At 37.0% G+C, this 15,559-nt stretch overlaps 2 protein-coding genes across 2 annotated transcripts; both read left to right on the plus strand.

The window, feature by feature from the left end:
• Positions 1 to 405: 405 nt before the first annotated feature.
• LOC110804538 (uncharacterized) lies at positions 406 to 5,125 on the plus strand. The gene is made up of 4 exons (XM_022010140.2): positions 406 to 704; positions 833 to 1,584; positions 2,675 to 3,115; positions 4,420 to 5,125. Exons 2-4 carry the CDS (start codon positions 849 to 851, stop codon positions 4,602 to 4,604), a joined length of 1,362 nt encoding a protein of 453 aa, XP_021865832.2. The 5' UTR covers positions 406 to 704; positions 833 to 848; the 3' UTR covers positions 4,605 to 5,125.
• Positions 5,126 to 7,666: 2,541 nt separating this feature from the next.
• Positions 7,667 to 15,469, plus strand: LOC110804536 (GTPase ERA-like, chloroplastic). The gene is made up of 9 exons (XM_022010137.2): positions 7,667 to 8,089; positions 9,441 to 9,586; positions 10,232 to 10,372; positions 10,450 to 10,560; positions 12,466 to 12,591; positions 12,774 to 12,872; positions 13,829 to 13,930; positions 14,652 to 14,732; positions 15,124 to 15,469. The coding sequence occupies exons 1-9, from the start codon at positions 7,735 to 7,737 to the stop codon at positions 15,208 to 15,210; spliced, it is 1,248 nt and encodes a 415-aa protein (XP_021865829.1). The 5' UTR covers positions 7,667 to 7,734; the 3' UTR covers positions 15,211 to 15,469.
• Positions 15,470 to 15,559: the final 90 nt, after the last annotated feature.

The following is a 15,559-nucleotide window of genomic DNA, read 5'->3' on the forward strand; positions in this document are numbered from 1 at the left end:
GAGGGGTTTAAGGCTTGTAACGGGCCTCTGGATGGGCCCTGTGCGAGGACATCCCATAAAATTTCTTCTCACCTGTTTAAAAAAAAGTAACCAACTGATTCTGATTTTAAAATGTTACTCCGTAATAACTATCCTTACGATTCAGATTCCGAACCGGGTACCCGCTTATTTTCCTCATCCTACCCCACAACTCCATCTCATCTCCTTACATTCTTGCGCAAAAAGATTCTAGTGAATCTACATTTCACACCACTAAACCCTCAAAACGACATCGTTTCATTTTGTCACGTTTGTCTTCCCCCTCAAGACACCAGACAACCTCCTATAAAATCTAATCATAAATCTTTAATTTATTGCCTCCACACTTTTTTCATTTTTATTATTTTTATTTCCCACCTAAAACTCCTTATTTACCCTTACCATTTTCTCTCTCCTACACGCTTTCCCTCTTTACGACTGTAATGGCAATTTTGACTTTTCAGAACCCAGAAACTTCTTCCCTTTAAAGAAAACATTTCAAAAGCCACAGACGTCAAGACGAAACACCTCCTCCAAAGGTTAAGGAGGAAGCAACCAAAAACGCATCGTTTTCAACCTCTTCTTCTTCTTCTACACCGCTCTTTCCTCTTTCTCTAGGGTTCTCATTTCAAATCGAATCCCTCCATTTCTCTATCCTTCTCTAATTCTCTCTCCTCCCAAACGAGGTAACACCATTTCATTTCAAGATTCTCCAGATTCCTCCATGTTTTTCGATTCAATCTTCGTAATTTTGTTATTCATTCTGTTGATGTTTGATTTTTGATTTTGAATTTTGGTTTGTCTGAAATTGCAGAGACTGGAATTGGACGATGCCAACGTTTGCAGCTATTCAATTTGATCGGTTTCTGGAGCCAGGAGCTTCCAAAACGACGGCGTCTACCAATAACCAGAACATTCCAGATGTTACGCCAGCTTCCTGGCTGGAGAGGCGAAATTCGACGACGTTACCGATCGACGATCTGAAATCTTCTTCTAGAAGACAGGAAATACCTCCGCCGCACCCTCAGCTTCGTCGACGGAACTCCACGTCGTCTCCGGCGGCGGTGGCGAAGCCTCCGCAGATACAACCGTCGCTCTATGCCACGCCGGAACCTACACCTCTTCCTGACTCAGCTACCTCCTCATTTCCTCCTTTCTCTCCTTTTCTCATCAACCATAAACGACGGGGACCGCGCCTCATCAAGAGCCTCTCCGACCAACACGTGGCGGCAGCGGCGGCTTCTTCTTCTGCTTCGGAGGGGACACACACCAGGAGCCTATCGGATGAAAACGTGACAGTTGAGCCAAAAGTCGAGAGGTTTGATGAGGAATTGGCGTTTAATGGATCAAACGACGACGTTTTGGTGGCCGAGGTTGAAGCCGAGCCTATGAAAGACGAATTTAACGGCGATACGTCGGGGAGAGAGAATAGTGAGAGTGAAAACTTCTATGACCCGCAGGATTCCATGAGTTTTTCAGCTTCTGCTTATAGCGAGGATTACGGCGGTGACAGGTCGGCTAAGGGAAACACTCCCATGGGAGGAGAGTTTTATGATGCTTGGGAAGGTAAAATGTTTTGAGCTTTTGAGCTTTTTGATGAGATTATATTGGTTTAAGTATGTGATTATGTTTTTTTATAGCGTATTGTTGTGTAGTACTATAGATTTTGCAATTGAAATCGTTTGGGCCTACTTTGTTTAGTAATGCAAAGTTAAAGGAAGAGGAAATGGAAGAAAATTGGAGTGTAAAGATTGGTCCCACTGGTTTGTTTTTGTTGTGAAATGATAGCTTTTGCTCACAATAAGCTCTGTAGTTTGTAAAATTGTACTGAATAATTCATTGTGAAAAGAAAGGGGAGAGGTTTAGAAGCTACTGGATACATTCTTTTGAATAAATTGTGAAAGCCAGAGTAAAATTGTACTGCATAATTCACTGTGAAAATAAAGGGGAGAGGTTTTGAAGCTACTGTATACATTCTTGTGAAATCTCTGGACTTTTCAAAAGTTGGATACAATTTTCTAAGTGCTTGTTATCGTGGGGGATGAACTCCTCAACTGGCACAAAAACGTTGTTGGTTGGGTTGATTTCTCTGTTTAATCCTGGAAGAATTAAGAAAAAGGGGGAATACAAAGTGATCTTAAGTTGAGCTACTGATCAAATGGGAAGTTAGTCATCTAGAAGAATATATAAGCACCTTTAAGGGATTGCTGCTTCTTGAACAGGAAATTTCTTATATGTTATTGCTTAGACAGTGAAAGATTGAGACTTGGTATCATCTACGTTGTTAAGCTATGAGATTGCTTTCTATTCTAAGATTTGTTGGTATTGCAAAGTAGTCGTCGTATTGAATAGTTTGAGACATATACTAGTAGATGATACCGTATTTCATGCATGTCAAGTCAATTGAAGATAGATTGAGTGTGACTATCTGAGTGGCTATGGCATGTGTATCAATATATATACAAGTATATCTTTCTATTTTTATGTAGGGTGGGTAAAATTGGTGTACTGGCTCTTTTTGTTAGTTCAACTTGTTAGTACAGCTACAGATCAGCTAAATTGTTCCTGCTGCATGATTGATAATGAGAATATAATTAATCTATAGACTTTTTCCATTTTCCAACATGGTATTGACGATTATTTTTCCTTTCTTTAGAACTGTCCTCTGATAGTGGGATGCAAACACATCGTTCTCTTAATGATGTTGAGACTGAGCTACGAGAGATGAGGCTGACCTTGTTGATGGAGATTGAAAAGAGAAAGCTATCCGAAGAAGCTTTACAGAGCATGCAACAACATTGGCAACTGCTGCGAGAGAAGTTAGGCGCTGTCGGGTTGGTACTTCCTGCAGATCTTACTGCTCTAGTAGATGATAGCCAAGTAGATGCTTCTCCTATCGAAGAGATTTGTCGACAAATCCAAATGGCACGTTTTGTGTCAGAATCTATTGGTAGAGGAATCGCAAAGGCTGAAGCCGAGGCAGTGATGGAAGCTCAGCTGGAACTGAAGAACTTTGAGATTGCTCGCCTCTCCGACAGATTGCATTATTACGAAACTATGAATCGTGAAATGTCACAGAGGAATCAAGAAGCCATGGGTGAGTCTCAGTTTTACATTTTTCTTCTATTTAACCTGACATGACCGTAATTGACTGATCATTAATCATTTTGTGTGTGTTTTTTCTCATCTGTTGTTTGCATGGGGTTGCAGTTATTTTTGGCTTTACATGCTATATTACTCCATATAAGTTTTTCATCAGCCTTGTTATGCTGCATATCTCTTATGCACATTGAAAATCTGATAATAATAGCCTGATAGGTCACGTTTAAGATCAATGGCTGTTGATTGACGGTTTGGTGCTTGAGTCTTTCCTTCATTGCCTTATTTCCAAATTTTTGTCTCCTGTAAAAGCTATGTTACCTCGACTCTTCATTTTACCTCAAATACCCGTGTTGGATCATCGACACTAGGACATGGGTATGGATAATTCGACACTCATTTTAGACAAAAGTCCTGCAATTTTTTCACAACAATAGCTGCATCGGACACGATTTGTGCCCATGGGTATCCGAGTAACATTAGTCCAAAGTAGAAGTTGTTTGTCAGAGATTGTGGTACACAAATGTTATTTTTATGGAATTGTGATATCCGTTTGACTTGTAGTAGCCTAGTAGGGTATTGGCATGGTGTCAATTATTATACCTGCAGGGAAAGAGGACGAAGGGGAGGGGAAAGGAAGGTAGGGGGAAGGGTAGGGACGTAGGGTTGCATTTCCCCTCCAAATCTCTTCAGCTTTGGAGAATTGTGTTTATTAAAGAGGGAGGGAAAATGGGTCCCTCCTTCTCACTCCTTTCCTCCCCCACGGCCCCACCCTCTATCCGAAAAAGGAAAATTGTTCCCTTCCCCTCCCTCCCCAAGTCCCTATTTCCGATTATCCAAACAAAGTGTTACTGCTAAGGGGTTTACTAATAAGCAAAGCATACTCTGTAGTTTGTACAACCGAACAATCTAACATAGCTTCATGCAGTTCAAACCTCAAAAAACTGTAAATAAAATAACAATATTTGCTAACAATTGCTTCAATGCTCCATAAATCTTGGCCTTTTATAAAGATTGATAGAGAACTTTTTCTTTTTTCTTTCTTCAAAACAATATTTCATAAAGATCTCATTTATTGATAGTTATTTCTGCTTGATGCATTGTGCAATGTTTCCCCTACTGCTTAGGTTCCTTTGCCACATTAATATTCAGTTTATGGGATTCTATGTGTTGGACAGAGTGAGTTTGTCCTAGTGTTGTAGATTCAATTATATCAACTGGAAATTTTGCGCTCGAGTATTTATGCACCGCCCTTGGTTGCTTCTATGAGGTATGCTGAGTTTCTTGTGTGTTCATTTGCAGAGGTCGCACGGCATGAAAGACAAAAGAGGAGGAGAAGACAGAAATGGGTTTGGGGGTCAATTATAATCCCAGCCATCACACTCAGCGGTGCAGCTTTGGCGTGGTCTTTTCTCCCAAGCGAAACTGGAAACGGATCATCTTCGTCGAGTGAAGCCTTTCAACCTGACAGTGACAACAGGCAGTGATTAGCTGCCTTGCCAATACTAGAAGTGAGTACACTAATAGGAAAGAAAATAATTTGACAAAGTCTAATGCAATTGTGCAATGTTGTGCATAACAGCCTCCTTTCTTTTTTCACGTTCCGGATGCATATTTTTGTGCTATGCAGAATGTATAGTTCCGTGAGAATAATGTATTTTTAATAGAAGATAGTAAGGGTATACTCGTAATTGTATTATGTACGATATTGTTATGTATGTACGAGTCTCAGGTACCCTAATACGGGTGCGTGGGACTCGTATATAATAATATCGTATATAGTTTAATTACGAGTATACCCTTATTATCTGCTATTAATTTTTGATGACCGGCCCTCGTTAACGCTGGAATGCGTCGTTGGAAAATGAATTTTAAGGTTGAGTCTCTTGTGCTAGGATGTGAGGTATTCTCTCATGTTTTTGGTGCTAGGGACTTGAAGAACTCGAGAATGTAATATATTTGTTGATGGGCATTTTTGAGGAAGAAGAAGGGGAGTAAATTTTGGTAACTTCAAACTCTCGTTGGGTCTATTTAAGTGTGTTAATGTGATATAAAAGGCTTGTCAAATTTGCTGCTCTGTGAATCTGTGATTATGAAGTTTATTTTTTGATGCGTTCAAGCTTGGGTTCGTGACTTGTTGCTGATGTGAACATCCGTTACAGATAGCTTAAATACAAACTTTTATGTAAGGCGGTTTTACATAAAAGACTACTTTGGTGTCATATAAGTTAAGCAATGAAATCAATTAGTTAAACACTGAAACTAATTAGTTAGTTAAATATTGCAACTAATTAGTAAAACACTAGAACTATTTAGTTAAAGTAATGGAACTAATTAGTTAAGCAATTAAAGTGGTCTTTTTGGTAAGGCGGTTTTACACAAAAGTTACCATTTGCTCGACTTGGCTGCAGCAAAGGTGCTGCGTTCCATGTCACGCGTGCTGCGTGGTCTGGGGTGGGTGTATGATTGTATGAATGGAAAAACAGTCGAGGTTTTTTTCGCAAGTTCTTGCATTATGCGTGACTAATTGAAATTCTCTCTTACAATAATTGTCTTAAGAAGCGCGCAAACAATCCCTGTGGTAGAGCAATAGTTTAATCAGAGAAACCGACCTGAACTGACCTGTATTTTTTAGGATCCAGGCCCGACTCGAGACTCGAAATGTTGTAGAAATAGGAAACTTGTAAGCCGATTGTATCCAACCTGTTACTATAATTTATTATTATTTTTAGTAATTAATTATGGATTATTACTTATTCATTATTAATTAATAATTATGAATTATTATTAATATTCATAATTTATTTATGATTATTTAGTAATTAATTACAGATTATTTAGTTATTAATTAACATTTTATATTATTATTTATTATTTATTATTTATTATTTATTATTTATTATTCATTATTTATTATTTATTATTTTTATCAACCGATTTCGACCTGTTAATGTATGACCCGGACCTGAACCCGAACCTGGCACCCAACTAAAATAAAACCGACAATAAAACTGAGTCAAGTGATCCGACCGAAAAATGACCCAAATCCGATTCAACATCGACCCGATGTCAACCCGAAAATGATTATAACCTGATGAAATTTATTATTGACCCAACTCACGATAACCCGTTACCTGATTTTATGCAACCTGTTGACAACTTGAGTCTCTGACCTAACTAAATCTAACCAAATTAACCAAATTTATAAAAAAGTTAGAAAAATGAAACCGGTACATTTTTCTCATGGGGCTTGTAATTGTTCTCTACTTTTCTAAGTACTGATTCAATATGACGTAAGACCCATTAACCCGAAACGTAAGACCCATTAACCCGAAACGTAAGACCCATTTACCTGACCCAGTTACCCGAAAGATCAGGGTATTACAATACTCCGTATTAAAAGAGGCAAAATTATCAAAAAGTACCTTCTTTTTGCCTCACTTTGTGAACTAGTACCTTATGTTTTCAGTTTTGTCAAATAGTACCTTGAATTAAAAAGTTGTATTAAAAATGGTACCTTATAGTAATATTCCGGCCAAATTATCAAATTTCCGGCCACTGATTCAAGTTTCCCTCCAAAAACATGTGCGTGTTGAACAAACCACGCCAAAATACGCACCTCTGTTACTCGTAAATGTTTTTTGGTGCAAACTGTAATCAATAGAAATTCATTGTTGTAATTTACTCCCATTGCAGATGTCTTCTCTTTCTCATTCATCTTTTCGAAGATTTCGCTCCACATGTAACTGTGGGCTTCCTCTGGAATTGAGCAAAGGATGCCGAGGAAGTGAGCCCCTATGCTCTCATAATGGTCAAGTGAAAAATCCCAGGAACTAGTGAATGAATTGTTAGGAATGAAGTTTGGATCAATCCATTCTTTTAAGACCTGGAGGACATCAACTTCTGTGTTTAAGGTGATCGAGTGAACTGACATTGATCCGAAAAGGGCAAGAATGACCGCCATGAATTAGTAATAAGATATGTTGTGGTTCTCATTATGTGCCATCGATGTAGGTAAGGTTTATGTTGTAGTAAATATGGTTGAATTGATGAAGATTATGTATGTAGTGATGCTGTTTATATATCGACTTACTCAAAATTAAGAGAGAGAAAAAGAACGTAGCATGAGATACTTCATATCAAGAACCTGTGAAAATTATCAATTATTTGTAAGCTTATGAAGATGGTGAACCACTTGTTCTGGCAGTCTGGAATAAATAAAGGCATCATTTGAGGGAGTTAATTTGAGCAGAGAATACAGGGGAGTAAATGAAAGAAGAAAGGAAGCTGGAAACTTTGAATGTGGTTATTTGATGAGTGTGTGTTTACACGCGCTGATTTCCCTCTCAAATTGTGCCAACAAACGGAATCAATGGTCGGAAATTTTATAATTTGGCCGGAATTTTGCTATAAGGTGCCATTTTTAATATAACTTTTTAATTCAAGGTACTATTTGACAAAACTTGAAACATAAGGTATTAGTTCACAAAGTGAGGCAAAAAGAAGGTACTTTTTGACAATTGTGCCATTAAAAGATTCAAAACAAGAGGAGTTTGTGAGAAAGAGGATAACATTACACAGTTACACACAGTAGCAGTATCGAAGCTCCATCCAAAAATGGAGGTTTTAGCAGTTCGCATTCCTCCATTAGGAGAGAGGAGATTCCTCTCTCATTCCTCCTCAAACCTTGTTTATCTCTCTCCATCTCCATCTTCTTCACAATTCACTCGATTCTCCACTATTCAATTCAATTTCAGAAACTCTAGAGTGAAGTGTCGAACTAGTATTGGCTTGCAGGAGAAGCTTCCTGTAGTTGAAGATGGTGCAGTAGAAGACGAACAAGGAACGTACGAAGATCAATTTCTGTCGTCGTCGTCGTTTCTCTCTCTTAGTGAGAAGCCAGATAGGACTCTAGCGTTGCTCGATGACTATGAGATGGAGGAGAGTGATTTTGACCCTAACCATCGAAGTGGTAATCATTCTTTAACTTCCTCATTTTCTGATTTAGGGTTTCTTACTTTTGTGGTTCAAAATTGGTTGTTTATGTAGTAATTCTAGCTAAGTTGTCTATTCAATTGATTTTAATTTGTTTGTTTATTGAACTATTGCTAGTTAAAATCAGGCTCATGCTTTGATGCTAAGTTTCCTCTTAGGCTCCGGTTTTGAGAAAATCATTTTCAGAGAAAAATGATTTTATATGATTTTTTTTTCCAAAGGAGCACACAATTCCAAATTAATTTTTCTTTGTTTGGTTCCTTACAAGAGAAATTCATAGAGAAAAGATCAATGGGAGTAGATGGATGAGGATTGATGGGAAGAGGGGAGAAGGGAAGTAAGGTGGAAACATGGTTTCCCCCTCTTTTCGAATGAAAATGTGTTCCCCCCTAGACAGAGTTATTATAAGTTTTCCACCCCTTGCCAAAACAAACAACGAAAAATGACTGAAAAGAGGAAAATCATCTAAACACTCCCTTAGTGTTGTTGGCCAATTATGCTCGATATTTTTTTCCTAGAATATTTGTTGATAATTTTGCTTTAGGATAATGTTAAGGGAATTAAGTTAAGCAAGGGATCAATCCAGGTGATTCGGTGTATGTTATGGTGAATGGATATGGCTTTGGATTTGGCAAAGAAAATTGCAATTTGTCATGCTATATGCTTGTTGCCCCATTGAAGTTGTAAGTTGTGTTACTCAGACTCTTTAGTCTTAATCTTAAGTACTCTTGTTGGACTTTTGGCACTTCATTTTGGGCCACATTTCTTTTTACAAAATAGGCGAGTTGGATACGTACACGGGTTTGACAAACATAGGTAGTGAGTGATCAATTAGGATTCTATTGTTTTTTTGGTAAGGTGGTCAAGTAGCTCTTGAAATATTTGGTTGATACCAAGTCAAGGAATTTGAGTGATCCAATTTGGAATACAGAATGGAACTGGTCTAGTTGCCTTTGAAATTTTGTGGTTGATTGGTTAACATGGAAAGCAATAGGAAATTTTCCTCTTTTTGTTTTGTGTGATTAAGAATTGAAAAAGTTTTACTTACATGTGGATAACCAAGCAGCCTTTTGAACTTCTTCACTTCAAGAGGTGTATAACTTCTTGCACATAACCACATGACTACTGAGTTTGTGATGGATCTCATTGTTGCGGTTGCTATCCTTCTGTCTACCTAGTTGACATTCATAATTATTAGATGTCTGAGATTATGGTGTAGTATTATGCATTATCTTCAACCTTTTGAGATTTCTATACTAGTCTATTCTCCAAAGTTTTTGAAGGGGAGCTATAGTAAGATGTTCTGAAAATAATACTGCTATATACAGGATATGTGGCTGTTGTTGGAAAGCCTAACGTTGGAAAAAGCACCCTATTAAACCAAATGATTGGCCAGAAGCTGTCAATTGTCACAGATAAACCGCAGACTACCAGACATCGAATCCTCGGTATATGTTCTGGCCCAGATCACCAGGTTTGGATTTTCTTGTAAACAATGGCCTTGTGATCTTTATTTATAAACGCAGTAGACTGAGATATTATATCCAGTGTAGAATCTTCCATAAAATCATTCCTTTGTTCTTTCAAGCATGATTTGGCTTGGTGGCGTTTGATAACGTCAGGCCTGTTATATGTTTTGTGTGTAAAATTTGGCTGGTGTAACTTTTTTTCTTAATAACTTTTTTATGATTGCATCTTCTTCTGACTTGACTGCCATGAATTGCTTGTATTTCTTTCTGTTTTTTCTTGATGGATCTGAGCTATAGTCCTATAGAATAACCACTTCTTTAACGTAAGATATACTTGACAAGTGACATTAGTACTAGGTACTTCATTGTGTAACTTATCCCTAGGTGATAGTGAAACTTATATGGCATGCACCATTTTATAGTCTACAGCTGTATATAGTAGCTGAGTGATTCAGTTAAATGAATACATCATTTATTTTCTTGTGACATAATTTACTAAAGTTTTGCATTGATCTTAATATTTCCTATGTCACCTGAATTGTTTTGCTATATGAAGGTAGCTATTGATTGTGCGTTTTCCAGTATATATTATAGCCAACTACATTTGTTGCTATGTAAAATTGTTAAGTCCAGCTGTTAATAGCTTGCAGATTATACTTTATGATACACCTGGAGTTATTGAGAAGAAAATGCACCAATTGGACTCTATGATGATGAAGAATGTCCGAAGTGCTGCCATCAATGCAGATTGTGTAATTGTCGTGGTTGATGCGTGTAAAATGCCAGAAAAGGTTTGCTCCTTGGCTCTCATCATCTCTGTCCATCTCAACTTTTTTGTTAGTTGACATATTTTTCTACATTTTTTCAGTTAGACGAGGTGCTTGCGGGTGTAGGGGACTTGAAGGACAAGTTACCGACCTTACTTGTTTTAAATAAAAAGGATCTCATCAAACCTGGTGAAATTGCTAAAAAACTCCAGGTTTGTTTATGCCTAAATGAGCAACATGTTTATAATATTTTCTTGTTTCTTTATTGACCATCACACAATTCTCTGGCTCTTGAACAAAGTAAAAATCATTTTTGTTTTACTGAGTTAGAAACTGATTCCACATTTCTGGCGTGGCATGTAATCCGGTTACAAAAGTTGTTTATTTGCGGTGATCATTATATTGCTGGGTTAATGTTGTCGAGCATCTTTGAACAGTATGCTGATACGGTTCCTTATACTCGTCATAGTCAGAACACTAAGACGTTTTCTTTGGCGAAGCACAATTTTCATTGCATAATTGATGTTTGTGTGTACTGTCCTACACTCCTACACTAGTAACAGGCTAACAGCATACTGGTGTACGCACTTTTCATTATGCTTCTTTCATCTGGATTACTTCAATGGATGACCAGTGAGAAAGATTAGCTCTTGTGATATTGTTGAGAGAGGAGAAGGCTACTATATATAGATAACTTTGAGGCAGGAAGAGAAACTGTCATGGTGCCTAAGAAAATGGACAACATCAACTGCATATAGGAGTATTTGATTGTGATTCTTTGATATCCTGCAAACAACAACAACAACAACAACAACAAAGCCTTAGTCCCAACATGATTTGGGGTCGGCTAACATGAATCGTCGTAGGAGATCGTCAAAAAAAAACAAGGAAGAGAAAGTGGAATTAAAGAAAGTAAGATAAGAGAAAAATGTATATATATTGTAGAAGAAATATTGTAAGAGATAATAAAAATAAGTAAAGTTTAAAATAAATGAATAAGTTTAAAAATAAGTATATTCAAAATAGCATGTAAATTAAAAAAATTTAAAGAATTTTAAAAATAAAAATAAAAATAAAATAAAAAATAGAAAGAAACAAAAACATGAAATCCGTATAAATCAACTGAAGTCATCAATGTATATTCTCTCCCTCCACTCTGTCCTATCCAACGCCATATTTTCCTCAATCCCAAGAAAGCTCATATCGTGCTCAATCACCTTCCTCCAAGTTTTCTTAGGTCTTCCCCTACCCCTTGCAATTCTATCACTTTACCCCCCTTCTATCCTCCTAACCGGGGCATCCCTTGGTCTTCTGCTCACATGTCCAAACCATCTTAAACGATTTTCCATCATCTTAAACTCAATCGGTGCAACCCCTACTTTCTTCCTAATAATCTCATTCCTCAAACGATCCTTTCTTGTATGCCCACACATCCAACGTAACATGCGCATCTCCGCCACATTCATCTTGTGCACGTGACAATGTTTCACTGCCCAGCATTCTGTGCCGTATAACAAAGCCGGTCGAATTGCCGTGCGGTAAAATTTTCCCTTCAATCTTTGGGGCATGCCTGAATCACATAGGAACCCCGTGGCACCTTTCCACTTCAACCAACCTGCTTTGTTGAAGTGGAAAGGTGCCACGGGGGTTGAACCTGCGATATCCTGCAAACATGAAGAAAAAATAAACTCTTGTTAATGTATCTTGGTCTTTTGACCTTATAGATAACGATAGGGCGGTTATTACAGGATTTTGTTTAATGTGTTCCAAGAACAAATGACTTTTATGGTTGGGGCCGGGATCCTGGAGTTCTGTTAAACTTTCTAGTTGTATTATATTTATAGGCTTCTACAGTGTTAAAAGATGTCATGCTAGTGCGAAAGTCTGTTATACAGACTTACAGGGTACTCTAGTACATTTAAATGATGAAACTTTGCGTAGCTAAAGTGGAATAATTGTCATAAGTCAAGAAAAATATACGGACGTGGTCTGTGTTCTCTGGACCCATTGATATATTTAATATTTTCAACCTAAAACTGATCTATGGATAAAATTCTATAGTTAATTTTATGAAAAAATATGATGCTTGTTTGACATCCTATTGCTGCTTGTTGCAGTGGTATGAAAAGTTCACTGACGTGGATGAGGTTATACCTGTCAGTGCTAAACATGGACATGGAGTTGAGGATGTCAAAGATTGGATTTTATCAAAACTTCCCCTCGGTCCACCCTATTATCCAAAAGTATTAGCTCTTGCCTTTAGCTTCTAGTGAGATTATTTTTTGTTTTCTCCTTTATTCTGTCGTCATCTATGCTTTAGTTCAGCATAACTGGTAATTTTGGAGGATGGAAAATTGGAAATGGTGAATTGTCTTCTAGCTAGGCACCTTAAATACTTAATGTCTTTTTGTTGCTTGATTCTCAGGACATTGCTAGTGAACATCCTGAAAGATTTTTTGTAGCTGAAATAGTTAGAGAGAAAATCTTTCTGCAATACAAGAATGAAGTTCCATATGCATGCCAGGTAATTGTCCACTTCAATGCCTGTGACTAGGGGTGCAAACGAGCCGAGCCGTTCATGTTCATGTTCATGTTCATTTAACTTACACGAGCTCGAGCCAGAGCCCAAGCCCAAGCTTTCAACCGAGCTCAAAAATCTGTTCAAGCTCGGTTCATTTAAGAGATTTTGTGTTCGCGAACGACTCATTAATTAATCGAGCCGAGTTTATAAACGAAATTTTTTCATGAACGAGCTTTCTTAAACGAGTTTTCTTAAACGAGTTTTCTTAAAAGAGCTTTGCGCATTAGAGTTTAACCAGTTGAAAATCTCACAAGTTATGATTATATCTCATAATAAAGATTAAAATACATTACTTTATTTCATAAATAAACTAATAATGAATATCGCGCTTTTAGGGTTTAGAGTTTGGGGTTTTGAATGTCTTATAAATTCTGTGAAACTTTTTAAAGAAAGGAAGAGTAAGAAATATGGAGATAATCGTATAAAATTTGATTCCCTCCAAACGTGATTTAGAAAGAGCACTAATTTAGCAATTAAAATTTTATTTTAAAACATTTTTATTCTATCATGGATGTCAAAGGACAAAAACATGATTTTTTTCTATGTCTAAAAAACGTATATATGGTAAATATGATGCATAACATAACTAGATGAGCTTGTTCACGAACATGAATAAATGAGTTGTTCATGAACATAAATGAACGAGTGTTCATGAACATTAATAAATGAGTTGTTCATGAACTTAAATGAACGAGCGTACATATGTTCATGTTCAAGCTCGTTTATTAAGCGAGCTTCAAAAGTTGTTCAATCTCGGCTCGTTTAATAATTGAATGAACATGAACGAGCTTTAAACGAGCCCGAGACCGAGTAGCTTATTGAGAGTCTCGGCTCATTTGCACCCCTACCTGTGGCATTTATGTTGCATGCATTCCTAAATTTAATGTCAAATTCCGCAGGTTAATGTGGTGAGTTACAAATCAAGGCCAGCTGCAAAAGATTTTATTCAAGTGGAAGTTGTTGTTGAGAAGACTTCGCAAAAGATGATCCTTATTGGAAAGGTAAGGAATTATCATTATTTATTCTGAATTTCTGGTAGGTGTAGTTGCATTTTTCTTCTCGTATATGAAATCAACAACAGCACCATCTGCCAAAATCCTAGGTAACTGGTTGGTTATACACGCAACATCTCGAGAAATTCAACATATTCTCTGTTCTAATATATGTTTCTTCCAAGACCTATTCCCTGTTCGAGAATGTGTTCCATAATCCTAGTTTTCCTTGCTTAAATAGTTTTTCATTTGTGTTAAATGAAACTTGATCATGAGTTATGACTGATGGAAGTAGCCTCTTCATTCCCCACACTCCCTAGAGTTTCATAGGGGTAGGGGAGAGTTTTTGTAAGTAAATTGTAAGGAAAACACTTTTTCCTGGTATAACAGTTTTACTTCTGGAAGTGAAAGTACTAACTTATACTTATATGTTATATCTTAAGCTGCACTTGGCTCTTAAGCTGCTGTAACATGGTCACATAAGCATTGAATGTCACTAGTGCGCCGGATTTTGAAAGGACGTGGACTTTTGTGTGCATTCTTGTTCGAAACTCGTAGATTTCTGATTGCTTCCTCTTTCCTGGATTATATGAAATGCTGTAATATTTGGAGTTGTTGTCGCTCATTTGTCCAGCAATATGCTATAAAATTTTGCGTTGTTAGGGACTTTTTTTTTTATTCCTTGTCTGAATTTATGTTGGTTAATGGCTATGGTTATGGACCCTTGTAGGACGGACGAGCACTGAAATTACTAGCGACTGCTGCACGCCTTGACATAGAAGACTTTTTGCAGAAAAAGGTGTTTTTAGAGGTGACTGATTCAGCATACCTTATCCCTCCCCCCTGCACACACAAACACACCTGAAATTTGGATAGAATACAATTATCTTCATTTCCATATCAATGAAGTTGTTAAATTCCAGTTTTTAGGTTTAATCATCACTATATTTATTTATTTTTCTCAAATTTTGAACTGGAAGACAATCAATATCTTCTCAGTTTACTGTGTATACAAATAGAGTTTTGGTTCTTACAAAATAACAGTAATAATTCTGCGATAACAAATATTGATTCATTAATGTTGGTTTACATGTATTCTAAAATTCACGTACGCATCGCGTGCATAAAATACTAGTAATATCATATTGTTGCCCCTTCTGAAGCCACTTTTGGACTAGTGACTCAGAGCAATTGTTTTACAGGTGGAAGTCAAAGTAAAAGAAAACTGGAGACAAGATGAAGTACTTCTTAAACGCTACGGATATGGTGGTAAAATTCAAGTTTTGTAGTTTCAGTATTCATCTTCATCTTCTTCAATGGCTGTAGACCTGTAGTTCTCCATCGTTGTTCCGAGGAGTGCGCTTTTCATGTGAAAAGACCAGGTGGAGATCCCTGTACCTGTTCTCTATTTAGATTGTAGATATGCAGCATTTTTTTTTGTCATAATCATTAGTTGCTTCTACATATTCTCTGTTCTATTATCTGTTTCTTCCAACATGTTCCTTAAAATCTTACCCAGATATTCATTAAAAAACATTACAATAAGAACTGTGTCATTTTAATGTTTTTTTTTTACTTTTTTCAACGGGAGTTTCAATTTTCTACACAAATCTATTTGATGATCTAAGGGACCTTTTG

The sequence above is a fragment of the Spinacia oleracea genome, chromosome 3 (genome assembly GCF_020520425.1).
Source record: "Spinacia oleracea cultivar Varoflay chromosome 3, BTI_SOV_V1, whole genome shotgun sequence".
Lineage (NCBI taxonomy): Eukaryota > Viridiplantae > Streptophyta > Magnoliopsida > Caryophyllales > Amaranthaceae > Spinacia > Spinacia oleracea.